The sequence below is a fragment of the Podarcis erhardii genome (genome assembly GCF_964252035.2).
Source record: "Podarcis erhardii genome assembly, chromosome: Z".
Classification (NCBI taxonomy): Eukaryota; Metazoa; Chordata; class Lepidosauria; order Squamata; family Lacertidae; genus Podarcis; species Podarcis erhardii.
In genome coordinates, this window is record NC_138504.1 from 37,380,676 (window position 1) to 37,408,096 (window position 27,421).

At 44.7% G+C, this 27,421-nt stretch overlaps 1 protein-coding gene and 1 long non-coding RNA gene across 9 annotated transcripts in view; one reads left to right on the plus strand and one right to left on the minus strand.

Moving 5' to 3' along the window:
• Positions 1–358: 358 nt before the first annotated feature.
• Positions 359–3,231, minus strand: LOC309333631. The gene is made up of 3 exons (XR_014152618.1): positions 2,074–3,231; positions 613–739; positions 359–488 (listed from the first exon to the last, which is right to left on the minus strand). It is a non-coding gene; the product is annotated as an uncharacterized lncRNA (long non-coding RNA).
• A 189-nt stretch (positions 3,232–3,420) lies between these two features.
• RAPGEF1 (Rap guanine nucleotide exchange factor 1) overlaps positions 3,421–27,421 on the plus strand; it is a 112,129-nt gene continuing 88,128 nt past the window's right edge. Inside the window, exons 1-2 of one of the 8 annotated variants that reach the window (XM_081846923.1) lie at positions 3,444–4,225; positions 18,018–18,188. Coding sequence is in view for 6 of the 8 variants with exons in the window: in XM_081846921.1 (XP_081703047.1) it covers positions 4,201–4,225 (25 nt within the window). In the remaining 2 variants the exon portion in view is untranslated. Of the gene's footprint in view, positions 4,226–18,017; positions 18,189–27,421 lie in introns of all 8 variants that reach the window. The other 7 variants (XR_014152517.1, XM_081846921.1, XM_081846922.1 and 4 more) reach the window with 7 other exon arrangements.

Consider the following 27,421-nt stretch of genomic DNA (forward strand, 5'->3'; position numbering starts at 1 on the left):
CAGGCGCTGGGACTCTCCAGCAGTTCGACTGCAGCCCCAGAAGAGCACTCCATTGTCTCTCGAGACAGATGGATGCCAACAATAACATTAGTTGTGCAAACAGCTGCTCTGAATCATGTTTTCTATAGAGCAGGGTAGGAGGCACTGGGGATGAACTTATGGAACTAAGGGGGTAGTGGCTTGAAAAAGTTTGGGAACCACTGCTCTAGGCAGAGACCTTATTTTATATTTATAAATAAATAAATAAATACATCAGTCCACTGGAATGGTTTGTTGAAACATAAAAATTCTTTTTAAAAAATCATTTTTATTGATTTTCCAATTGAAAACATCCAATTAAATATCCAATCAATAAAAAAAATAAAAAACTAAAATAAAAAAGATCAAACTATTGTCCAAACTGTATTTATTAATTTCTTGGGGCTCCCCACGGTCTGGATATCTGGAGCTTATCTCCGCATCTTAGTCCTGCTTCTCCTTGTTGTTTCCTAAACATAAAAAAATCTTCATTTGTTTTCAAAAACTACATATGCTGTTCTACAAAAACAGGGACTTCCTTAACATGGAGCTCTATAATATGGAAAAAGCTTGCCTGAAAGGCAGATTACTCACCAGAACTGTCACCTCAGGAACAGAGGGGGCAAGCCAGAACCTTTCCCACAATTATCTGCAAGCAATGGGGTTCTGTAGCAATCACGCAGGGGGTGTCCAACAGGCAAGCTGGTGTGGTACAGGTTCCCTAAAAGGGTTAGAAAGTTTTGGAAAGTAATATTTTTTAAAAAATATTATGCCAGATTTATGCAGCATAATTTCTTTCCCCACCACCACCACTAGAGGCCACCCACTCTCTCTGTCTGGCCAAAATAATTTCAAGGCTTTCCACTGGAACTGTCAAAGAGTGCACCAACCAGGGTCAGGATTACAATTGAACCAACAAGAAGCCATGCCTTTCAGGCAGTTGGTTATAGAGGAGGGCACAGTGCCCAGTGTGAGGGGAGAATGTGTCATTTATTCATTAATTAAACCTTTTCCTCCCAGTTACACTAGCATGATACCCTGTTTCCCATCATACATGGATACACAGTCTCACTTTTTTAGGGGCTGAGGGAGGGGGGTAAACCTGCTTTTTGTTATTCCAAAGTCAAAATAAGATCCAATCTGGATAAGAACACAAGACTGTAAGAGCTGTTCAACAGTGGAACAACCTTCGACAAGAGGTGGTGGACTCTCCTTCTTTGGAGGTTTCAAGCAGAGGTTGGATGACCATCTGTCATGAATAATCTAGTTGAGATTCCTACATTGCAGGGGGTTGGACTAGATGACCCTCAGGGTCCCTTCCAACTCTACAGTTTTATGATTCTATAAGTCCCATATAGTTCAGCATCCTTTTCTCACACTAGCTAACCAGATGCCTCAATAGGAAGTGACCACATGCAGGATCTGAGCGCAAAGGTTTTCTCCCTACTTCCACCAACTGGTATTTCTGCATTTCTGCCCCTCTGACTGTGGAGGCAGACCATAGCCATTATGACTAGTAGACACTGATAGCCTTATCCTCTGTAATTTGTGGAATCCTCTTTGAAAGCCATCCTGTCACTGTTTCCTGTGGGAGTGAGTTCCACAGTCTGACTATGCACTGTGTGATAGAAATATGCTTGCATGTGAAAGGGAGCTCATAATTGCCAATGCGTTCTTATTCATACACAAGTGAATGCAAGGCTGAGGGAAATGTAAAGGCTTTGCATTGAGATAAATGAACTAAAACCAGCAAAGGAAGGCTACTACCCATCTCTTAATCTCTCCATACCAGGAGAAAAGCTTCACTTGAACAGAAATATTTAGAAGACCAGGAAACCTACCTCCAGTTTAGTCTCTAAATCAGGGCTAGGGCACCTATGGCCCTCCAGATGTTGCTGGATTACAATTACCATCATCCCTGACCACTTGCCAAGGTTTTTTTCTTCTTAAATATTTATTTTTATTTATTTAACCAAAAACATATAATTCAATTAACATATTATGGTAAAGAAATAAAAAAAAATACAGTTGAATGAAAATGAAAATTAAACTCACACAATCCCTGGGATAGCTCAGTCAGTAGGGCATGAGGCTTTTAATCTCAGGGTTGTGAGTTTGAGTCCCAAACTCTAGTTTGGGCTAAAGATCCCTGCATTGCAGGGGAGGTTGAACTAAATGATCCTTGTGGTCCCTTACAACTCTATGACTTTGCTTTGCTGATATGGAGGAGGCAGTGAAAGATTGTTTTGTTCATAAATTGTTTATGTCCTCAAGATCTTGCAATATTTTCACCTGAAGCTGAAAAGTGACTAAGAATTCTAAGCAGCAGGAGTATTTCACATGAGGCATTTGAACTCTTGGCTATGTTGATGGGAGCTTGGAGTCCAACATCTGGAGAAGGCCATGGGTTCCCCAGTCCTGCTCAAAATGGCTACAGATTACTTTGCCTTTAGTTCTGATATGATGTTCAGACTCCTTTTAACCATTTACTACAGCTGGGGGGGGGGCAGAAACCTTGGCCTTCTAGATGTTATCAAATGATGGCTCCCATTAGCCCTAGCAAGCACAGCCAGGGATGGGCAATTGTAGTTCAGCAACACCTGGAGGGGTAACAAAGCTTCACTACACCTGGTCCACAGGCAACCCAATTGCCCCTGCGTTGAGTTGGTTATGGTGAGAAGTCACCTTGAAACTTTATAACTGCTCCTTAGTAGACACATAGACTGCAGTCCTATCCATGCTTACTTTATTAGCGTTATTTGCATTAATTTATATCCCATTTTTCCTCCAAACAGTTCAAGGTGCTGTATGATGTTCTCCCTGCTGCTCCCCCCCCCCATTTAAACCTCACTCAGCCATGAAGCTCACTGGGTGACCTTGGACATGTCACTGCCTCTCAGCCTAATCTACCTCACAGGGTTGTCATTAGGGTAAAATGGGGAGAGGGTGACTTATTTATGCCACCTTGAGCAACTTGAGAGTAAAATGAAACCTATTATTGACAATCCTATATATGCACTTCCCTGGGAGTAAGCTTCTGCTGGACTCAGTGGGGCTTAACACAGGATTTCCTTGGAGGGGTTTACTCCTGTGTAGGCAGTGTTTTGCCCTGAGGGACCCGCCTCTGACTAGACAGGACTTTGTTGTTGTTTAGTCCTGTCCGACTCTTCGTGACCCCATGGACGAGAGCAGGCCAGGTGCTCCTGTCTTCCACTGCCTCCCACAGTTTGGTCAGGCTCATGCTGGTAGCTTCAAGAACACTGTCCCACCATCTCATCCTCTGTCGTCCCCTTCTCCTTGTGCCCTCCATCTTTCCCAGCATCAGGGTCTTTTCCAGGGAGTTTTCTCTTCTCATGAGGTGGCCAAAATATTGGAGCCTCAGCTTCAGGATCTGTCCTTCCAGTGAGCACTCAGGGCTGATTTCCTTCAGAATGGAGAGGTTTGATCTTCTTGCAGTCCATGGGACTCTCAAGAGTCTCCTCCAGCACCATAATTCAAAAGCATCCATTCTTCGGCGATCAGCCTTCTTGATGGTCCAGCTCTCACTTGCCTTCTTGCCCCACTGAATTCAACAGGGCTTCCTCCCAAGCAAGGTCACAGCGCCCGCTTCCCCGGAGTAAGGCTTGCTGAATTCTGTGGGGCTCCCTTCCTAAGCAGAGGGGCTGGTTCATGACGAGGCGAGGCCTTCCCCCTGCCCCACTGAGTCCAGTGGGGAGGGGGGCTCCCTGCCTCCCAAGGCAGGCTGCCATCCAGCAGGGGAAGAGAAGGCGAGAGGCCTTTTCCTTCCCCTTAGCCACCGCCACCGGCTCCACTGCCTTCTCCAGGGCGGGCAGCAGGGCGCGCTGTGCGGCCTCCTCTCCAGCCTCTCTCTCTCACACACACCGGGGCCCGGCCGAGGGAGGGGAAGCGAGACGAGGCGGCGGCGACCGAGGAGGAGGAGGACGAGGAGGCCGGGCTGAGCCGCTCGTCTTAGGCCCCGCTGCGGCGTCTTGAGGCGGAGCAGACTGGCTTCCTTCCCGCCCGGCTCGGGTGTTCCCTCGCGGTGGCAGCTTCGCCGTCGTCGTCGTCTTCCACCTCCGCCGCTTCCTCCAGCCGGGCTGGGCCTCTGAGCCCCGAGCTCCCGTCCCAAGCCCCCCTCTGCAGGCGGGCGGGATCGGAGCCCAGCCCCGGCGCGGCCGCGACATGTCCGGCAAGATCGAGAAAGCAGGTGGGTGGACGGCGGGAAGGCCGCTGAGAGAAAGGGGGCAGGGGGAGGCCGTGCGCCTTTCCTCAGTCGGCGGGGCGGTATTTTGGGGACGGGGGGGAAGGGAAATTGTGTGGGGTGGGGGCGGGCGCACTAGAGACCAGGGCTTTTCATTCACACACCGTTTTGGTTCCTGATTTCTTTCATCAGCTGGATTTATATGGGTCTGAGAGAGAGAGAATCACACAGACACACACGCCCCCCCCCTCGCCCATGCTCAATGGAGGCAGCCCCCACCCGGAAGGGTCTGGCCGCCTTACAGAATATAGTAATCCTCCCGCGCCCACGGCAGAGATCCATTGAAGTTCGACTTTCCTCTTGTCCCCTTCTCCTTTTGTTTTTCTTAAAAACGTTTCCCTCTTGCCCCATAGAATAGCAGCCCCATCTCTTTTCATTTTTTTTTAAAAAAGTCTTCTAAATGCCAGAGAGTAGTAGGCCCTTTCCTGCCCTATAGAAGAGCAGCTTTTAAAAAATATATGTAAAGGGTAAGGCTGCAAATCATAAATAGCAAATGTGAGAGATGCACAAACACATACCCCCCAGTATAGGGAGCCCTATAGAAAAGGCGTCTTTCCTACCCCCTTTGGAGGAACACACCCCCTTTCCCCCTTTTTTATTATAAAAAATGCTGTTTCTAATACTGTGGAGTAATAAGGGTTCCTGCCTCTTGGCACTGTTGTCAGTCCAATAGGACACATACGTTTGGGGACTAACTCAAACCATAGGTCCTGGGATGCTCCTAATTTCCTCACATATAATGCTCTTTATTTTATGCATAGAATCAGAGCCATCTTCCCTAAGTTCAGTATCCCCCTGATATTTGCATACAGCCTTTTTTCCTCCTGTGGAATAATTCCTATTGCACCCTATTTGTTTACTCTTTCAGTCCTGTAGGAGGGTGCTATAAAACAGGTTTACTCCTGCCCCATGGAATAGCGGCTCTACATTCATGTACCCCTGTTGTAAAATACATTGAAGGCTTCTTGACCTATAGGGGGGACTTGCACCAAGCCCCACATACTACTGGGAGGGTTTCTCAAAACCAATCTTAAAAGAATGAACTGGATTCCCCACCCCCCAAAGGACACTCTTTATTTCTCAGGCCTGTGTGTCAGGTATGCTCCCTCCCTCAGAACTATATAAGCTTCTCAACTTCTTTCAGCACAGAACCATTCAGAGCAGAGTTCCTCCTTCCCCATATGGCAGCAGCAGCAGCACCTTTCCGCGAAACTTCATTCAGAACAGACTCTTTCATATAATCATAGAATTGTAGAGCTGGAAGAGACCCTGATGATCATCTAGTCCAACCCTCTGCAGTGCAGGAATATGCTTCTCTCCCATATGGCAATTGGATCTGCAGCCTTGGCATTATCAGCACCACGATGTAACCACTTTCATAGTGCAATACAGTAGATAATCTTGTTTCCTGACCTGAACAATCATCTCCAGCTTCATAAATCAGATTATTCTTATTACTGTAGAATAGATGGTTTCCCCAATGCCACAGAGTATCTTGTTTTTCTTCCACCTCTATAAAAACCCCAGCTCTCATGCTTCATAAAGCTCTGTAAAACAAACTTCATTCCACTTGCAGATTAACACTTTCCCCCCCACCCTGACCTGGGCCTTTTAAATAAAATCTATAGTGTAAATTCATCCTAGTACAGTACTGGATAAAGAGTTTATTCTTCCAACTCCTTATTATTTATTTATTTCATTTATATTGCAGCTTTTCTCCATGGAGCTCAAGGTGGTGTGCATGATTCTCTCCCTCATCATTTAATCCCCACAATAACCGTAGAAGGTAGAACAGGGTGAGAGGCAGTGAGTGGCCCAAAGCCATCCTGTGAGCTTCATGCTGAGTAGGGATTTGAACCTGGGTCTCCCGGGTCTTAGTCCGACCCTTTAACTACTATAGCACATTGGCAACCCAGTGCCCTCCAAATATTTTGGACTCCCATCAGCCCCAGCTTCGTTGAGTCCTATAAAGCAGACTTTGTGGGGGAGCTTTCTCAAGTAGTGTTCGAGGGGGTGGTATTAATTTCCACTGACCTACTGTATTTCACTATTAGGATTTGGTGGTATTTGGTGGTGTTGGGCTGGGACTGTGGAGGTCTGGGTTTATAGCCACACACAGCTATGAAAAGTTGTATCTGTAGATGCTACTTCCCAAGGCGCTGGGTCGGTCTGATGAGAGTTGTAGTTCAAAATATCTGGAGGATATCAGATTGAGGATGTGTGGTTTACACGAGTAACCTGTCAAAGACCTTTGGCTTTCTCCCTCATCCCTCCAAACAGGGTCCTTTGCAGGTAGCATGGAACAACAGAAGGAGACTTCTTGCATTCATGTATATGCTTATCCTCTATTGATTAGCCTCATGAAAGTGTTCTTTGGCATTTTCTTGATATTTGCAGAAGCCCCACAGACTTAGAATTTCCAGAGTTTCTGCTCCTGATTTGCGGTATGAAACTGGTGGTGACTGGGGGAACTGGTGGGTGTTTCCAGATGTGACTGATATTGGGGTGTAGGTGGGGAAATGCCTGTCCCAGCACCCATTGAAGGGGGGATGGGGTTTTCCTGCTGAATTGCATTGCCACTGAAGTTTGAACAGAGAGGTATGAGTTGAGGCCTCCTGTGAGGGGAAACTCCAAATGGCACTTGAAAGAAATTTTCTACTTGTTTATATATTTTTCTTGCTTTTTTGCATGCGTTGAGAGGGGTGCACTGGAAATTAGTTTCTCAAGTCTTTCATATTATTTCTGAAAACTAATACCCACTGTTCTGAAAGTTGTATTTTTGCACATTTATTAGCTAAAAACAAGGGTGTTAATGAGTAGCATAGCTTTGTGCATGATGACTGATTTTTAAATTCTAAATGTCCTGTTTAGTAGAAAGAGTGGAATATATTCTCTTAATATTCCTTCCTTCCTCTTCTTTGTTCTCCAGAATGCTGGATCTGGCTGGGATCTCCCTCTCCCTAATCTTGAAAAGAGAAAGGTTAGGAAGACATTCCTCTGCTTGAAGCAGTGAACTGGGAAGCATTTAACTGGGATGCCTAGTGGCACTTCAGACTCCTAAAGGGTCTCCTCTGATTTTAAGCTGTATCTGTTTACAGCTGCTTTTCGGTGTACCAGAGGTGTTATATTTAAAGATTCAATTAGTGTTTTGCAAATCAAGCAGTGAATTTATTTGGTTTCATTATGTAGCATTTAATTAGCAGAGAGAAATCAATGTTGTATTGTGTTCTGTGCTGTAAGGACTCTCTGGATATCTTCCTTGGGGGAATGTACAGTACCAGTTGTGGTGTCATGCCACCACCCTTTCCCCACCAAACAGGCACTGTTCAGACCTGTCTGTCTCTACTTGCTTGAAAGGCATAGCGAGATTTCTGGGTCTGATGATTTTTAAATGCTTTTTGTCTTGACTTCTTAGCTCTGTGCAGCATCTGAATCTGTCTTCCTGTGATAAGGTTTTGGAGGGACCCCTTGGAAATAAAAAGTGACTTGGATTTCCTAGCAGCTGATTTCAAGTACTATGCACTGTGCAAATCGTGTCTCTTGTACCAAGTACGGTAACTGTCTAAAACAAGTGAGCATCCCATTGTGTCAGAGGTCAGATTGTTCCCCAGATACTGATTAATTGCTGAGTAATATCTTCTGAATGCTTGGAGCAGAATACTGTGACAGAGGGACATGGGTGGTGCTGTGGTCTAAACCACTGAACCTCTTGAGCTTGCAGATCATAAGGTTAGCAGTTCAAATCCACCCAACAGTGGTGAGCTCCCGTTGCTTTGTCCCAGCCCCTGCCAGCCTAGCAGTTCGAATGCATACCAGTGCGAATAGATAAATAGGTACCACTGTGGTGGGAAAGTAAATGGCCTTTCTGTGTGCTCTGGCACTCGTCATGGTGTTCTGTGTGCCAGAGCTGTTTAGTCATGCTGGGCAGTTGACCTGAAAAGCTGTCTGCAGATGAACACTGGCTCACTTGGCCTGAAAGTGGAGATGAGTGCCATACCCCATAATCAAATTTGACTGGACTTAACCATCCTTTAAGGGGTCCTTTACCTTTACTTTGCGTGTGTGTGTGTGTGTGTGTGTGTGTGTGATGAATAAAGCAACTGTATATAAAGCAACCTAGGGCAATACTTTTCAGGGGATCTCCCATTCCTTCGGTTAGCGGGCGAAGCAGTAGCCAGGATCAAATACAGCCCTTTGGGCTTCTGTCCAGTCCTTAGCTCTCTTCCCAGGCTGTCATTCCGCTCTCAGGCTTCCTCCATGCCCTCCTTGAGTACTTTTGCCTGGCTAGGATGTATCCTTAAACTGTGCCGTAGCTACCTGTTTGTCTGGGTAGAGGATGGAGACAGGCATGGAAAGGGAGTATTGAAGACTCTGGCCTTTGTACAGCTTTGATGAAGCCCACTGTGCCATTGTCAGAATTACATCTGTTGCCCTCCTACTAGTGTCATCTTGCTCCCAAAAAGTTGCCTATGAAGCAATGTGGACTGAAAAGGATTCCCCAACCCAGGGGTAAAGGAAGGGCACAGGGGTTTGCCTGATGCTGTTGGGAGGCAAGGATCCCAGCAGCACTGTGGAGCACTGTGAACCTCTGGTGAAAGATTAACTGGCTGTCCCAGCAGGTTAATTGGAGAAACGAAATGTCATGTCAGCCTGCCGTTACAGGACAGCTAGACCTGGCTGTTCTTTCTCTTCCTGGCTGCAAATAATAAGCCCAGGTACTATATCTTGAAAGGCAGCTAACAACTTCTGCAAGCTTATTTGCAAAACTGCCTTCAAACCAGGGGCTTTGGAATCTTTTTCAAGAAGTTGGTATGGTAAAGGTAAAGGACTCCTGGACGGTTAAGTCCAGTCAAATTCGACTGTGGGGTGTGGCACTCATCTCCACTTTCAGGCTGAGGGAGCCAGTGTTTGTCCGCGTCCAGCTTTCCGTGTCATGTGGCCAGCAGGACTAAACTGCTTCTGGTGAAACGGAACACCGTGATGGAAGTCAGAGCACACGGAAATGCTGTTTACCTTCACGCCACAGTGGTACCTATTTATCTACTCACGCTGGTATGCTTTCAAATGCTAGGTTGGAAGGAGCTGGGACAGAGCAATAGGAGCTCACCCAATCACACAGATTCGAACTGCTGACCATACAATCAAGAAGTATTATCAAAAATCAAGGGCACATTCCAGCCAAGAAATAACACTCAGGTGTGAAGGAGGGCCAGCGAGGGGTGTGGCCTCAGAGAGGGTGCATGGCTTGGGGAGTATTCCAAGGACCAGAAAGAGAGGCCAGAAGGCTGCATTTGGCTCCTGGGCTTGAGGTTCCTCACTTCGTTTGGAATTTGCAAGGCTCATTTCGCACCTGGCTATTAGCCACTTGCGACCAAGTGAAGATGACCAAGCGAAGGGCAGCAGGATGGTGTCTGACTTCATCATCTGGAGGTGCATGGCTGGGGATCCTTGGATCTTGGCTGTGTTCACACACTAGTAACACATCCTGTAGAATTCTATGGGTTATGTTTTATCTGCACAATCCAAATGAATTTCAGTAACCAAAAAGTCATATTGAAAAATACGACTTTTGAGCTGTCTGGCCCCAAAATGGCAACTAGGCATTTCATTTTGGTGACTGTAACCTTGATTTAAGAAGCCATTTGGTGCCTAGCTTATAATATTTGAATTTCTAACATTGCCCTGTTGAAAGTAACAGGTGGTTATGAGACTGATTCTATGCATGCTTATTTGAAAGCAAGCCTTGTTGAATTTGATAGGATGTGTACTCTCAAGCAGGCATACATAGGGTTGCAACATTTACATCATCTTAAGGTTAATTAATCCACAGTAATTGATCTTACTCAAGCTTGCTTTGTCTATAGGAGTATTTCGCAAACTTTTGATAGTTGAGGCATGCTTCCTCTAAATTAAAATGGGAGGTTCCCTCTGTTTCTTTTTCCAACAGGCTTATTTTTTAAAGCATTGAAGCAGCTTCCCCTCCTGTGTTTTTGTCAATAGGCAACCAGCTTCAAGGGTGGGTAATTCTGACGAGTGTGCGTACTGGGAGTGATTAAATGTCTCAGCTGCTTCTAATGTAGAGACTTCAGAAGGGCAGTAGCTCAGTGGTAGAGCGTCCCATATTCCATCCCCGGCATCGTCAGGTAGGGCTGGGAAAGACACTTATCCTGGAGACCCACTGCCAGTTAATGCAGGCAGTATGGTAGGGTTGTTACGGTATATACAATATTGAAGAGCAAAAAAGAGGACACATTTGCCAATTTCCAAAGGATGTTCATATTTCAGCACCATACACTACTGTTTGAAGCAAACACACTCCCCAGAATTTTTTTTATTGGTTGTGGGAGTCCCATGGGATATTGCATTCAGAGGCTCTGGGCAAAATCTCATGTCTTAACCACACAGTGTTGTAGTGAGGGAGCTTAGGCTAACATCATTTTGAGCTTTTCAGACTGAGCCCAATTTAGATTTTTACAACATAATGTGTCAGACAATACTAGCCTAAGTGCACACTGCCCCTCCCTTTAAAAAGGGAATGATTTTCAGAGCAAACTGATACTTTCTTTCCCTTTCCAAAGAGACATTAATGAAATCTCCTATCATGAAAAGATTGGGGGGGAGCAGACTTAAGCATAATACGTCTTCCTAAAGATAAACAAAGCTTTCTTGATTGGCCAAGAACATCCCTTCTCTCCCCCACCCCCCGCTTCTGTAGAAATTTAGAGAAGTGGCAATTTGAAAAAAACTGATTCTCTCCCCACCCCTGTAATAGTAAATAACCCTCTTCCCCCACCCTAAAGAAAAATGATGTTTCCTCTCCCACCAGTCCACGCTCCCAACTCTCCCACACTTAGCCATCTACTTAAGTTCTACTTAAGTTCCAGAAGGGCCGTTGCATCCTCACAGCCTTTGGTGGGCCAGGTGGGGAGGCAACAAGTTCCACACCCAGCACACCAGGTCCATCTTGGGACCTTCCTCATTCCCATCACTATAACTAATTGTAGGAAGAGAAAACACAGAGGCAGACATTTTCCAAAAGTTTAAAAATCTGCCTGGACAGTAATTTCACCCCTGAAAAAGAGGACATGTCTGGCAAAAACTGGACGTATAGCAACCCTACAATATGGAGGATATTGACCCAAGGAATCTGACTCATACATAGGAAGTTACCTTTTATGAGATTGATGAGGTAAATCATTTGGAGATGCAGAAAGTGGCCTCATTATTAAGATTTTCCCATAATCTAGTGAATTACAACTGCAGAAGATACAAATAAAATAAGTAAAATAATTATAGGTCCTTACCACCCACAAAGGACAGTAGTCCCTGCCAGCTCTCACCTGGGATTTTTCCTTTCTCCTCCCAATCTCTCACCCTGGGAGACCAAAATTTCCAGGGGTCTCTCTCCATCAACCACAGCTAATGATGGCCACTTGACTTTCAGTTTCACCAATTCTTTCGTGGCAGAGGGGGGAAAAGATTAAAGATTTTCAAATACAGGAGTTCCTATAATTCATTTTAATATTTCTTGTCCACCATAAATCAAGCCTTCTAGTTTGCTTTAGATACTTTAAGAATTAGTTCCCTCTCTGTTTTCTCAACAACAGAAAGTGGTACTCAAAGATTTTCAAATTTTAGATTTTCCCCAGCAGATTTTTTTTTTTGGGGGGTGTCTTGTGACAGTTTCTGCATCCCAAAGATGTTTTAAAAAGAGAGGATGTGATACTTATTTACCTATAAGGTGACTGTGTGGCATTTTGGCATGATGGTGTTACTCCATAGCTTGCCAGCTCATCCTATCTTCTGTCCAAAATGCAAGCATAGACAGCAGGAAAACGGCTTTGATCCAAGTGTCTTGAGGTTGACTCCCAGATCACGATGATCTCCAGAGTGATCTGTCGGAATTTTTTCAATCACCACATACCGTAGATTCCGGCATATAAGACGACTTTTTAACCCCAGAAAAGAGGTTTAAAAGTTGGGGGTCATCTTATATGCCGGGTATGGGTGGCACGGCTTGGAGCCTGCCCCCCCCGCTGCTCCAAAACAGCAGCAGCAGGCGGTGGGCTCCGCTCTGCGCTGGGAGAAAGTTGCCCGGCGGGGAGCCCCCCCCCCACTACTTCGGAGGCAGCAGCAGAGGCGGTGGGCTCTGCTCCACACCTGGTGGCTTTCTCCCAGTGCGGAGCTGTCTAGCGTATTAGGCGACTGGGCTTCTAAGACGAACCCCCAAATTGCAACTGCCAATTTGGGGGTTGTCTAATACTCCCAGTCGCCTAATATGCCGGAATCTACTGTAATTATCTTCTGTCAGTTGCAGCGAGCAGATCCACAGCTAAATCGCCATTCCTCTCTCCCAGAAGTGGCCCCAGAGATGCTCAAGGGATTGGAGTCTGTGAACTCTGATGCCAATTTACCCTTATCTGCACCTCCTAGGTTGATGTGTGGATCAGAATAACAAATTATTCCTTCCAATTTTGTAGTTATCTGAATTTTGAGATTGTTATTGACTTTTAAAAGGTGTTTAAAATGCATATTTTATAATGAAATATTTAAGAAATAAGTACACTGAGATAAAATGCATGCTTGGGTATAAATTTCATTTTTCCAAAATAACATTTTAATGTAGACATGAGATGGAGGCAATTTATGAATGGAAATCGAAATGGACAAGAAATCTGTATACTTGGCACTCAATCCTGGAAATAACTGGCAGGCTTGCACTAACACTGTGATCAGCTGATTTCTGCTTTCAGGCTGGTGCAAATGTATCTTACTGCTCACCGCATGGCAACAAGCTGTATGTATGAAATGTACACCATGGGTGCAGTGCATAGCTTTTACATCCGGTAAACATTGAGTGCTGATGTGTGGTGAGGGAGAGCCAACTTGGACATCAGAAGAGTCTGGCTCCTGGATCAGGCCAAAGGCTTGTCTAGTCCAGCATCCTGTTCTCACAGTGGCCAACAAGAGGCCCATGATGGGAAGCCTAAAAACAGGACCTGAATGCAATACAGCAACTGCTGTTCAGGGGCAGATTGCCTTTGATAGTGGAGGCAATTGAAAATAGTGTTGAAAATACTGTGGTTATAATCTAAAAAACAGTATTGCTAAAATAAACAAAGTAGCCAACCGACTCATTAAGGTAACATGCGGGTGCCTGTTCGGGTGTAAGAAGGGAATGTGTGTTTTGTGTTATTGGGATGGGGAAGGAGACAGCTGGAGTCCAATGGAATGCAAGGCAGCTGGCTTGTGACAACCAAAAAGCTGAATTTGGAAAGAATTTCTAAATTTATTTTCTGGGTGTGGACAGTTCCTTTGGGCTCACCATCAAAGAGAAGAGGGGCTCAAAATCTGGCTCAAAATATCTGTTGGTGCAACCCGGCTGCCCTTTTCGGCAAGAGATTTTTCTCCCCCATGTATCCTGAACCCATAATTTGCTTTTGCCAGTGTAGTTGTTGCTGCCAGACTCTTTCGATGGCAGAAAGGCAACGGTTAGTTCTTCATGTGGGATTTGGTCCTACATGAGGCAGTGATGGCCACCATCTTGGAGGGCTTTAAAAGAGGAATAGGCATATTCATGGAGAAAAAGGCTATTGCCTCTACTGTTGGAGGCAGTGTACCTCAGAGCATGGGTTGCTGAGAATCACATGTGGTAAGAGTGCTAATGTACTCAGGTCCTGCTTGTGGCTTTCCCTTGGAGGCAGGAGTGGGGAACCTATAAACTTCCAAATGTTGCTGAACTACAATTCCCATCACACCTAACAAACACGGCCAGTGGCTAGAGATGAAGGGAGTTTCAGCAACATCCGGAAGGCCAGAGGTTTTCCACACCTTCTCTAGGGCATTTGGTTGACCACTTTTAGAACAGAACGCTGGACTAGATGGGCCATCAGGACTTTTCTTGCATTATTATGTGAGTGTGCTGCTGATTTCCTTAAGACATCTACTCTGCTTTGCAGTTCTTTGAACCATAGAGTGGGAAAGGGGATCATACAATGCACCAGATATTGTGGACACCCAACTCCTGTCAGTCCCTGCCAGCATAGCTAGTAGCCAGAGATGATGAGGGTTATGGCCCAGGAAAATCTGGATGGCCACAGATTGGCCAACAATAGTCACATTGTTTTGCTTTGGTCATATGTCACCAATTTGAACAACATTTGGCAATAGACCAATTTACACTCTTTCTGGGGACAGGTAGCTCACTGCTAACCAAAAGACTCATCTAGGTACTTAAGCTGAATTCAGTCTGGCGGAGAACAAACTCCCTAGCAGTGCTCAGACAAAAACTTGACACTCCACCCCAAAGTTTGGAAACTACCTCAGTTGTTTTGAACCAATTTCTGAGATTTTCAGAGTTCCCCACTGCCACCAATGTGGGTCAGTAGCTCTGGGAAAAGTACCATTCCCAGCTCTCCTTGCATTTGGCATGCACAGCACTGGCTTGACTGTTCTTGGCCATCCCACAATCATTCTGCGGGCCATCTGGGTGGAGCTTGTGAGATACCAGTGGACTGCTGCCTCTACCTTTAGCTTCCCTGGAGTAGACACCTCTTTGGTCTGATCAAGCAAGGCAGTTCTGTTCACTCTGAACCAGAATGCACAATCTGAGGACTGCATGTAGCCCTCAATACCGTTTTTTTGGTGGCCCTCAGCAACATTTGACACCCCCCTCCCACCTAATGCTGCCTTCCTAAAGCTGGGTGAGCAAGGCACTGTGCTTTGTGAAGGAGGTAGGAAGACTCCCGGTCCCTGCCATAGCCTTGTGCCTCCTTCCCAAAGCCTGACACCTTGTATAGCTGACTTTGGGAAGGCAGCATGAGAACAGGGTGGGGCATCAGATTTTGGACTCACTCCCTAGCCCCTGTGCACGCAACTAGGCAGTGTGTGGCCCACAGGTTCCATGTTGAAGTACTATTGCAGCTGACTTGGTATGAAAAGTTGGACTGCCCTGAATCTGAATGATCTTCACTTACAAAGGGTTGTAGCAGGGCATTGCCTGCAGGGTATGACTTTTTCAGAAATATGCAGGTCATTAAAGAATTGCAACTGCGTGGGCAGCATAATTGTGAACTAATTTCATTCATTAATTACTCGGCAACTATCTTCAGCCCTGGTTCCTTTATTTATCCATTCATATTCTGTGTTTCCAGAAAACCATTCAAAGCTGATGACAATTGAAATCCGTAGAAAAGGACAGACACACCCCAAACAATCCATTGTGTACAATGGTCATGAACAACTGATTGCATTGAAAGGTCTCAGGAGTTTCTTTAGTGCCTTCCATGGGTTGTTTCGTCTTTGCAAATCTCTTATAGTTTTCTGAAGTGTGTTTTCTAATCCAGTGAACCTCTGTACATGTCTGTGGTCTGAATGGCATTAAAATAGCCTGAGGAATGTACTCTGTATTTAGAAACCAGTTCTGTTTTTTTCAAAAAAAATTGCCAACTGTCATGCAGAGAAAAGCTCAAGGGGAAATCAATAGTTTAGATAGGATGTGCCCACTAGGTTCAGGCTCATAAGCCTCTGCCTAGCTCACTGCTTTCCAAGCTTCTGAAAAGAGAAGATTGATTTAAAAATAATGATATTTGGAGACAATTTTCATTCTTATCCTAAAAAAAAGCTTACTTTTAGAGCAAGGTGTGAGGAAATTGTGGCCCTCCAGGTATTGCTGGACTCCAGCTACCATCAGCCTTGCTCATGTTGGCCAGTGGTCTGCAGTAATGGATGTTGTTTGTCTTCTTATTGTTTTGCTCTCTCTGTCTTGGGAGACAATGGAAGAGTGTGCCTTTGGGAGTAAAGTCAAACTGTTGGAGAGTTACAGCTCTTTCTGTGACTGTAGAGATTGATACAGGAGAGGCATATTTTGTTGCAGGTGTGGCAGATGAAGGCATCTGGTTTTGGTGCACCATAGTGGTTTTTTTCCTGTGCTCTTCTCAGTCATTTCTCCTTTGGTCACTGCTGTGGATACATGACCTGACTGTCTGTCTCCCAGCACTGTAATCGTCTGCAGGGAATTCCCATATGGCAGGGTTAATGTTGCCAGCCTTCATACAACGTTTGTGGACATCTTTGTAATGCAGAATTGGTCTGCCAACAGGCCTAGTGCCTGAAGCATGCTCCCTGGAGAGCACATCCTTGGGGATCCTGTGATCTTTCATTCTGTGTACATGACCAAGTCAGCCTAGACCTCACTGAGACAGAAGTGTGAACATGCTAGGAATGTGGGCTCGGGAGAGCACATCTTTGTTTGAGACATGCCATGTGATGCATTGAGGCATCACTCCTGGCAAGTTGCCCACAACTCACTTCCATAGAACAGTGTGCTCAACATGCAAGGCTGGTACACCTTCATCTTAGTATTGGTTGTTAGCATCACATTCTCCCATACCCTTTTGGAGAGGCAAGTCATTGCCTTGCCACTATGCTTGTCCATCTCAGCATCGATGGAAAGGTTGCTGGTTATGGTGAAACCCAAGTTGACAACATTTTCCACCATCTCAAGAATGTTTTCACTAATCTGATGCATGGAGTGCTGGTGATGTCCTGACCCAGGATGTTGGTCTTTATTGAAAGGAAGCTGCCTTAGAGCACTATGACTCATGCAGAGATAAATCAGGCAACCTCCTCTGGAGATGGGCCATGAGGGATGTAGTGTAGGAATTGCCTTCTTAGGTTATAATCCTTTTCTAGCCTTCTACCTCAAGTTGTAGGCGGTGTTGTTCATTCTGCACTTGGGGTCAATCTTTATTTCCAGAATCTCAGAGAGAAATGGGAAATATGTGAAATCATATTTGGAATTTGCTGTCCATATAGGAGAGTGCTGGATCTGTTATTTATTAAATTTTTACCCCACTCTTTCTTCCCAAAGAGCCCATGCATTGTGTGTGCACTTGGAAGCTTTGCAGCCTTCCCTCCCCTAAGAACCAGTAGAAGCCAGTGGCTCTGTCACATAACACATGCAAGCCATCTACCAGTACTTGAACTACTTAGTCTGTGCCTTTTCTTATTCCCAGGTAGAACAGGTAATGTTTTCTTGGTTGAACTCCTTGCTGCATTATTAAATGCTACTTCACTGTGTCCTAAACAATGTCGGCCATTCAGGATATATTCAGGTGCTCATTTAGATCAGGAGTGGGCACCCTACAGCCCATGGGGAAGCTGATCCCTGCAGAAAGTAACTTTGTCAGCCCTGAACTTGGAGGTTTGCTGAACATGAGGCCAGTAAAGCTCCTTATGCTGCAGTTCTGAAGTGTCTGATAACCAACCGGCTGTCAAGTGCTTTGGGAAGCACTGCACAAGTTACTTTTGACCAAGGTGGGTGTGGGTGGGACAAGCCATCTATCAAATCACCTGGCATCATAATGATGTCAGGTGACTGACAGGTGAATTGTCCCCTTCCCCTGTAAACATTGATTGGGGGGGGCGGGTTCGTGGGGGGCAGGAGCCTAGGCAGGAAAAACAGTCTGGAGGGAGGGAACCTGAATCAGATGGGATGATGGAAGCAGCAAAAGCTCAGTTTGGACCTCTCTCAAAGAGCAACCTATTCCTCCAGTAACAGGAAGAGGGGAGTGAGAGAGAAAAGGAGTAGCTGAAAAAGAAAAAGGGGTGGCATGCAGTCTGAGGGCATGCAGATCTCAACAGAAAAGGGTTCCTCATCCTGACTAGACTTCTTTTTTATCTTGAAATACTGCTTTCTTCTTCACTAGCTTTCTCTTTCTTCTCATCTTCCCTTTAGACTTGCTCACTTTCTGTCTCCACCTCCTCTTCTCCTTCTGTTTCCTCTTCCTTGATGAGTTGCAACTCAGTGTGCCAGTGGGACGCCATGGAATGCATTGAGGCGATGCGGAGGTTCTCATTGTGGCGTTCGACCTGTGATGGCACACTGACACATGCCCTGCATCAGATGGTGAGGCCTGCATGTGTGAACATGAGACAAGGGCTTGCCCCAGGACATCCAGTGAGCGTTTGTGGATGAGTAGGGAACCTGAACCGTGTCCAAGCTCAGTAAAATATCAGTGTGTTGTGCCTTTAAAAGTGTTGTGAAAGGATTGTTTTCTCCCAATTTACTTAGTTTATGGCCTTTCATTTCTAGACTACCTTTCATCTATATAAATCATATAAAATTCAACAGCACATAACTGCAACCGAAAAGAAAATCGAATGACAGTGTCTTGCATACTTCTTTAAAAACTGGCATTCATACAGCCTTTTCTTCCTACTTATCATCTCAAAAGACTGTATAGAAAAATATGCCTTCACATGGCAGTGAAAGATTAATATGAAGTGGAGCAGTCTTATTTCAAGTGGTGAAAGTTCCACAGTTGGGGTGCTGCTACAGTGAAGGCCCTGCCCCTACATAGTGAACTGCTCTTGGGAGTGCCAAGAACAGGGCCACCCCCTACAGATATCAAGGCATGAGTTGGTCCTGAGCCATTCAGAGCTTTATACACCAGCTGTTGGCACCTTAAACTGGTGATAATCCACACAGCCATAAACCTGCCTATGTCTTAAGATGGAGGTTTTGCTCAGTGGAACTGTAGCCAATAAGATGCACAGCAGGTGGAGCATAGGAAGCAGGGCCTTTTCTGTAGTGGTGCCTAAAACATGAGAATCCCTTTCAGGATAGATAGATCCATCCAGTTCTGTCTTTTTGCTCACAGTTTGACGGGCTAGGCAAGGCTCATTTCTTCCAGCAGGCTTGCTTTCTGATCTTTTGAAGTCACTTTCCTGGTTGCTACCTCTGCAATTTTGTTTTTGTGCATTTTCAACTTTTTATAAATGCTTGGCAAATAAGAACAGTTTGCTGGATCAGGGCAGTGGCCCATCTAGTCCAGCTTCCTGTTCTCACCAGCTAGATGCCTTTTATCTCTCCTGAATCTTCTTGTATTCAGCTTTTATCTCTCCTGAATCTTCTTGTATTCAGCTTCATTACTATTATAAGAGAGGGATGAAATCTTTTCTGTATCCCTTTTCTCATTCCTCATAACACGCCTTTCTAAACTCAAAAGCCCCAGATGTCATGGCCATTCCTTGTGGAGTTTGTTAGTTGCTTGGAAACTTGACACTGATATGCAGGGGTTCAAATGCCTTGAAATGCTGAAATAAATAGGAAGCCATTTTGCCTCCTGCCTTCCACTCTCGCCCAGCTTTCATAATTTATTTCCCAAGAGATATTTTTATTTTATTGGGGATTGGGCAGGCAAGGGTGCAAGCAGTTTGTCTTACAGATGACAACTGTGTTGAAAATATATGACCAGCTGTGGCTGCATTTGAATATTCTTATCTTCCCTTGATTTGCATATTCATATCTTCATTTAATTTGTGCTACTGCTTTGATAAGTTGTGCAGGTTGGCATTAAGAAGTGGAACATAGGCACTTCCAGACATGTTTTGGATTGGCTATACTCAGCTGTGAAGGAGGCTTTGGCGGGGTTGATGTGTTCAAGACCACAAGGGACGCCCCACCCTTGGTCCCAAAGCACATCTAGTGTCTATTGTGCCTTACAGTTCTTATTGCTCCTCCTGCCTTAGATCATAGGGGTTGATACAGCTCGAGCATCTGTCTTTCCTGGTGCAAAATGCCACTGGACCAGGGATGATCAGAATTGTTGCTCATGATCCTAGCAGGTGGAGACATTGTGAGTGTGACTTTTTGTTTTCAGAGTACTGTACTGTCATGGGGAATAGAGGGTTCAGTCTGAGTAGACCTTTCCTCTTCTAAGAAAGAGCTTTTAGCTGCTACCCATATGGTCCCCTTCCTAAGATAAGGATTGCGGTGTTCTCGGTGTGCTTGGGATGAGTGAATGCATGAGCAGAACTGGAACTGACAGCTCACTTGAGTTGGGGTGCCCTTCCCTTCCCAGTTGTGGAAGGAGAAACTGATCCGGGATGCATTGCTAGTCAGTTTCGTTAGGGGAAGGACCTTAACTTTGTGAACATCTGCCTTGTATGCAGGCAGCCTCAGGTTCTCCCCCCACCCCACCCCCCAAATTTTTTTGTTGAATTTTACATTATTCTTTTATCACAATTACATCATAACAAATAATAACAAATTGAATTCCCCACTCCCCACCCCATGACTTCCCTCAAGTTCCCCTTCTGGTTTTTTTACATATAAACTTGTCCTGCTTACAATACTATACTTCAATATTATATCCTTAAATTGAATGTTGTTATATTCTTATCATTTTAACCTCATCTTTATAGCTTCTATGTTTATATTATTAATTGTAAGTGTTTACTCAGACCCTGCTAGTGAGTTCATTTCGTTACATTGATTCTGTAAATACAGCATAAATGGTTCACAATCTTCTTTAAAATCTCTATTGTCTTTCTCTCAGAGTCTTTCAGTTAGCTTCGCCATTTCAGCATATTCCATCAGTTTTTCTTGCCATTGTTCTTTGGTTCGTATTTCATTGTTTTTCCATCTTAGCTGCTGTTGTAGCGTACATGAACAGTTTTTTCATCTCTTTTGGCGTATCTTGACCTGAAATGCCTAATAAAAAGGCTTCTGGTCTTTTAACAAAAGTTATCTTAAACATTCTTTTCAATTCATTATAAATCTTTTCCCAATACTTTTTAATTATTTTACAATTCCACCACATATGAAAGAATGTGCCTTCTTTTTCTTTACACTCCCAACACTTATTGGAGCCTGTTCTATACATTTTTGCCATTTTAGCAGGTGTAATATACCATCAAAACATCATCTTTCTGTAATTCTTTCTTAATAATATACAATTGGTAAATTTTAAATTTACTTTCCATATTTTTTCCCAGTCTTCCATTTGAATATTATGTCCTACAGGCAGTCTCAGGTTTGGTCCCCATTGGCATCTCCAGGTAGGGCTGGGAAAGACTCCTTGCCTGATACCCTGGGGTGCTGCTCCCAGCTGGTGCAGACAATATTGTGTAGATGAACCTATGTTCTTAATTCAGCCCTATATTCAGAACCTTGAGGACTAGACTATTACTTTACTTTTCAGGGAAAGGCCATTGCACAGTGGTAGAGAACATGTTTTGCATGCAAAAGGTCCCAGGTTCAACTGCTCCAGTTTGGCTGGAAAAGACTCCTTGCCTAAAACCATGGAGAACTGCGACCAGTCATTGTAGACAATACTGAGCTAGATGGGCTGAGGGGCTGGCTCTTAATCAGGCAACTTCCTCTATTGAGCACCCCTAATTCATGCTTGTCACCCATAGTGAGTAAGAATTGCCTTCAAGGGACCAGAACAGGAAGTTATTCTGCAATGTTTTTGCCTTCCCTTTCAAGCTGCTGATTTGCCACAAATACATTCTATACATAGATATGTCTGAGAAGCAGTCATTTTTGTGCACAATTGCAAAACTGTACTGTTCATTTATTTATAGCCATTATATTTCGAAACAGAGCTTTGTAGCCACGAGGACTTAGAAATTAAAGTTTGGCCTCCTAGAGTTTCTCTTCCTTGGTTCAGAAGAGCGAATGGGTGAGGGATGGGTTTTGTGGGCCTTCAGTGGAGACATGTCAAGAACACTTAAGCACCAGATCACCTCACCTGACACTGCATCTTGAGCGGTTGTCGTCTAACAGCTTTGATCCCAATATGTCCCCAAACGTATGCAAGTTTAATTGACCTCAGAAACCAGGATTCTTTTCTTTTTTCTTTTTTAAGAGATTACATAAGTACCACTAGCTATTGCATGTTTTAGCAGGTCTTATTTTCCACCTCTCTGAAAAATGCATGGTTCAGAGTCTGCATTGCCAGTTGTCTGACATTAGAAGCAGCTGTAAGGTGAATTATTCATCTGTGCTGGTAACTTCCAGTAGCTGGGGGATACCTGTGGAGAGACTTGAAATGACTTGGCCTGAATGTTCAGGGACTTAGTGCCCGGACACACAGAATTGCTTGGTCCCAAGCAGTTAGCAGCACCCTCTAAATAACTGGGAAAGTGGGGCAGAAAGTACTAACAGCCTGGCCTTCCTAGAAGGTGGGCTCATCAGATTTCTTTTTACAGATGAGAAACTGAAAGTTGAGGGGCAATGTTCAATTTGTTCGTTGTTTCCAAATGTGCGGCCCATAATAAAACATGTCCAGGTAACTGTGAAGGTTGTGTGTGTGTGTGTGTGTGTGTGTGTGTGTGTAGACAGTAATTCTTCTTAATACCAGTTGCTAGAAACTACAGGAGGGAAGAGGGCTCTTGTGCTGGGGTCCTGCTTGTGTTTTTCCTGCAGGCATCTGGTTGCCGCTGTGAGAACAGGATACTGTACTAGAAGGGCGGTTGTCCTGATCCAACAGGGCTCTTCTTACATTCTAATGTTTTTAGAGACCCACATACCCTTTTGCCTCTAACTGTTATCCCAGAAGTCTGATCTCCCAATTTGCATAGAAGGAGCCTCTTCCCCTTGCTCCTCTTATTTTGGAAACACCACCAAAAATCTTAGTCTTGAAGTCCTGAAGAATTTGTGGAATTTGGTGGGGGGGATTGCGGGAAAGGAGGAGAGTTCAGATTCTTCCACAGCAACCAAATTCCACACATGTTTAGAAACCACCCAACTGTTGAGCTTCCAGTGAGACAAACAAACATTCTTAGAGCAGCCGGATTGTGTTAAGTGATTTTGTTTGGAAACTCATCAGTTTGACTTAGAAAAAGAATTGTTTGGAAACATTCTACAATCTTAAAATAAAGCTGTCAGGAATGGAAACCGGGAAACAGATGACTGAAGGATCAGCACTTGGTGTTTACAAGGAGTGCTTTGGAAATAAACTGTGTCGAGGACAGATCATTTAATCTGAATAGATGGAAGACATTATAGGCATTTTACCAGTCAGTTCTGACCTGGCATTCCTGTCACCTTTAGGGAAGACACACACCCATCTCATGGGTCTGAGAGGTAGGGATGGACGAGTCTTGATCTGGTCCCTGCTCCTTGAATATGAGTCAACTGGCTGACTGTTCTATCCCAGCTATCAGTAGCGTTCCAGGATTCTCTTCATTCTTCAGTAGTAATGTAGGAACTTCATTTGATCATACAGGAAGAACTATGCTAGTGTCAATTTTGTGCCTGGGGTTTCCCCTCCCAGTCGTTTTTCCTTTTGTGTCATGTCTTTTAGATTCTAAACCTGAGGGCAAGGACTGTTTTATCACTAACATTTGTAAACTGCTTTAGGACCTCTCCCCCCTTTTTTATTTTTGCTAGAGGAATGAACTAAACATGCTTTAAATAAATAGGTCTTCCCTACCCTGATCCATTATCTGATTTTTATTTCTTTATTCTGACTCATCCACGTGGTTCCTCCCCTTTTAACTGCACCTTGAGTAAGATTTGGTAATGCCATCAACCGTGGGTGGTGGGTAGTAAATAAAACAGCTTCCAAGACTGGCTCTGGCCCTCAGGCTACCAGTTTAACTGTTCCTGCTGTTAATTGAAATGGGTGGAGGCAGGGAAGCTTCTAAGGCACAATAATAGACACATCTTTGCATGCTTTATCTAGTCAGTATTTTTTTCTCCCAGGAGAGAAGTTTGGGAGACAGCTCAAAAAGGGCGGTGGCGTGGGTGGTAATTGTCCCTCAGGGCTACGCTTCCTTGCCGGTGCGGGGGCAATTAGACCATTGTAAACAAGTTGATTTAGCAATGTACTCATCTGTCTAAACTGGAGCAGGGCATGACATCATTCTCTCTTTCTTTTGGCTTGCATTAGGCTGCCATTCTTGGCACAGTGTTTGTGAAGGAGTTTGCTGCTCAAGTGGAGCAACGTGCTTAGGACTAGATTGGTGTGGGGCAAGCAGGGTGATGGCATATGATGTCCCCAGTTCTGGGTGAATTACAACTCCCACCATCCACAGCCAGCTTAGCCCAGTGTTCAAGGATGGTGGAAGTTGCAGTCCACCCACATCTGGGGACCCACAGTTGAAGAACACTAGGTATGTAATATGATATGTTTTCCACCTGAAGGTTTCCAAGGTAGCTAAAGATTTTATTTATTTATTCATTTCATTTATGAATCAGTTCCCGTACATCCCCAAGCCCTTGCTGGTAAAAACACCAAAAATGAAAAATATGTATGAAAACAACTTCTAATCCATTACAGATACAAACAAGGATAAGATTCTGCACTTAAATTGCTTTTTTAAAAATTGAAGGTCCTTCAGTGCCCTTTTAATTCCTTGTCCTCCTTTCATGACTGAGAGAAGCAAAAGAGATTACATGTATGTAGACGAAATGAATTTGTATAATTCATACTACCAGCAGCAGAAAATAAAACAGATAAATAAAAATGACTTTGTTCTTTACAGCAGGGGGTACATGCAGTTCTGACCACAAGTGTGTTGTTGAAATGCTAGTTAGCCCCTGCCTTTACGAGAAACTCATGTTTTTGTCTGAGAGGGTCAGTACACTTTGCTTGCCTGGAGCCCTCCTGCAGCTTTGCCCCACTGAGGAAATAGTGAACAGTGACAATGGATGGTTGACTAGGCTGTCAAAGCAATGAAATAAAACAAACCTCTGCTCAATCATCAGTGCTTGTGCTTAACTGGAAAAATAAGCAGGAATCTAAAGCATTCAGCTTTACAGATGTGTTGAACCAATTAAAGCCAGAGCGTTCCCTTGAATGCAACCCTTGAGCAGCTGAGGAATCTCTTGGAAAGCTGACACCTTTGGTGAGTGAAGGGTGTGCCTCTAGCTAAGATGTTTGGGGAAAGCAGCAGCCTGGGATGCCTTTGGCAGCCTCAGCGGGAAGCTGAGGCAACCTTATTGGACCCTTATTTTAATCCCACAAACCCTGGCAGCTGTTGCAGCCCCCGCTCCCATCTGAAGCCAACAAACGTCTTAAGTTCTGTACATGTGCATAAAAGCCTTGATGAGTAATTTGAGTATGACTTTGCAAAGGGCTGTAACTCAATGGTAGAGCATCCAGGTTCAATCCCTGGCATCTCCAGGCAGGGCTGGGAATGTCCTCTGACTGGAAGCCTGGAGAACCCTCTATAGGTTATATTTTATCCGCACACTTCGAATGATATTCAGGAATCAAGAAATCATATTGAAAAATACGACTTTCGTTTTGGTGACTGTAACCCTGATTTAAGGAGCCATTTGGTGCATAGCTTATACACCTGATTTTCTAACACTGGGCTCACCTCAAAAAGGGTATTATAGAGTTAGAACAAGAAGTTCAGAAGAGGGCATCCAAAGCAAGCAAGTGACTCCACTATGAAGAAAGGTTGCAGTGTTTGGGACTTGCAGATTTAGAGAAAAGGAAAGTAAGAGGTGCTATGATAGAAGTTTATAAAATTATGCATTGCCTGGAGACAGTGGATAGGGAAAAGCTTCTCCCTCTCCCTCTCCCCACCAGAACTAAAGGACATTCAGTGAAGCTGAATGTTGTAAATTCAGGACAGATAAAAGACTCAGGCTGGCGCCTCCATGACAGCTGAGCTTAGATGTTGCTTCAGCAGCAGTTTTCCCCCACTGAGCCTTAAATAAGAGCTGAAGCCCTGTCTTAGCTCCCGGCTCCTCCTTCAGTGGGAGGAGGATCTTCATTTAAAGGGGCTGAGGCCGCTTTAGCAGTTGTTTCTGATGGGGGTTTAGGTTTTTCTAGGGCTTCTGAGCTAGAAACACAACATCCTTGGGTCAAATTGATACAGCCATAATGGGCTTCTTTTACTTAAGTGTTTCTGCTTTCTTATATACCACTGAGGGCAATTCCTTTTCCTGTTCCACATCCTTAGACTAATCTCCTGGAGAAAAAGAGCCTGAAAGTCAGGGTTCCACCCTTGATAAGCTTGCATCAAAAGGTTTGTTTGGGGAGTGAATGAGGTCAGAACATGGAATAATGCATTCTTTGAGCTCAGGAGTTGTTACTTTTTTTAAAAGGCAGGAATGGGGAAACTGTGGCCTTCCAGCTATTGTTAGACTCCACCTCTCACCATCCCCTACCATCAGCCTTACTGACTGGGGCTAATGACAGGGGAGTTCATTGACATCTGCAGGGCCATGAGTTCCATATCCCTGTATAATGGGAATGCATTTCTCATGATGCACTTGCTTCACTTGGTGCATCATTTGGGAATCAATGTCCCCTTCCTCATCACAGCACACAGATATGCAGGGCACACAGATGTGCAGGGCAAGAAATGAGGACTGGTTGGTCTGCCAAACTAGTGCTCTTCAGCATGGCTGTGTCACCTGAGGCTGATGGGAGTTGTAGTCCCAAACATCTGGAGGACACCAGGCTGCTGATGGCTGTCTGGTTCAGGACTAGTTACAGATAGGTAGCCGTGTTGGTCTGCCATAGTCAAAACAAAACAAATTCCTTCCAGTAGCACCTTAAAGACCAACTAAGTCAGTTCTTGGTATGAGCTTTCGTGTGCATGCACACTTGGTATCTGAAGAAGTGTGCATGCACACGAAAGCTCATACCAAGAACTGACTTAGTTGGTCTTTAAGGTGCTACTGGAAGGAATTTGTTTGGTTCAGGACTGGTAGTGTTTGTGAAGGCAACTTTTCAGTGTCGTCTCTGAGTGGCGTTGAGGATGCTTTTGTGCCACAGCTTGACTCTCTTGTCACAGCACTTGGAGCACTCTCTCCATGGCGAGTTGTGAGGCTCTTCTTTTTATAATAATAATAATAATAAAGCCTCTCTTGTCATTTCAGTTGATTCAACAGATGCCATTTAATGTCATAATGTTTGTCCTGATAACTCTGGGCGACTGTGGCTGCATTGTGAGTGGGTCTGGGTTTTACAAGGAGTCCTTTGTGTGCTGTGTCTCGACTTGGATACCCAGACTGCGGAAAGGATTGAGTTTTGGGCCAAGCCATCCTTTCTCAATCCTTGTAGCCGTCTGCATCTGTGGACATTCTGGGAGCTTGTGTTGCCAGAGGCGGTCAGTGGTTCAGCAAGAGGCTGTGGATTTTCCATCCTGAGCTGAAAGGGCAAAGCTTGATTAGCAAACATTTTTGTATGCACATGTCATGGGTGATGGATGTGTTTTCTGTTAAAAATACGACCAATGGTCACCAAAACTATGTTTCAGGCAGCCTTGCAGGAGTCCCTTGGAGTCACTGTCAGGCTTTTGAGTTGTTGCCCAATGAGGCATTAAGTGATATTGGACAGGGTTCTCTGCAAGAAAGGTTAAGAACATAAGAAGAGTCCTGCTGCA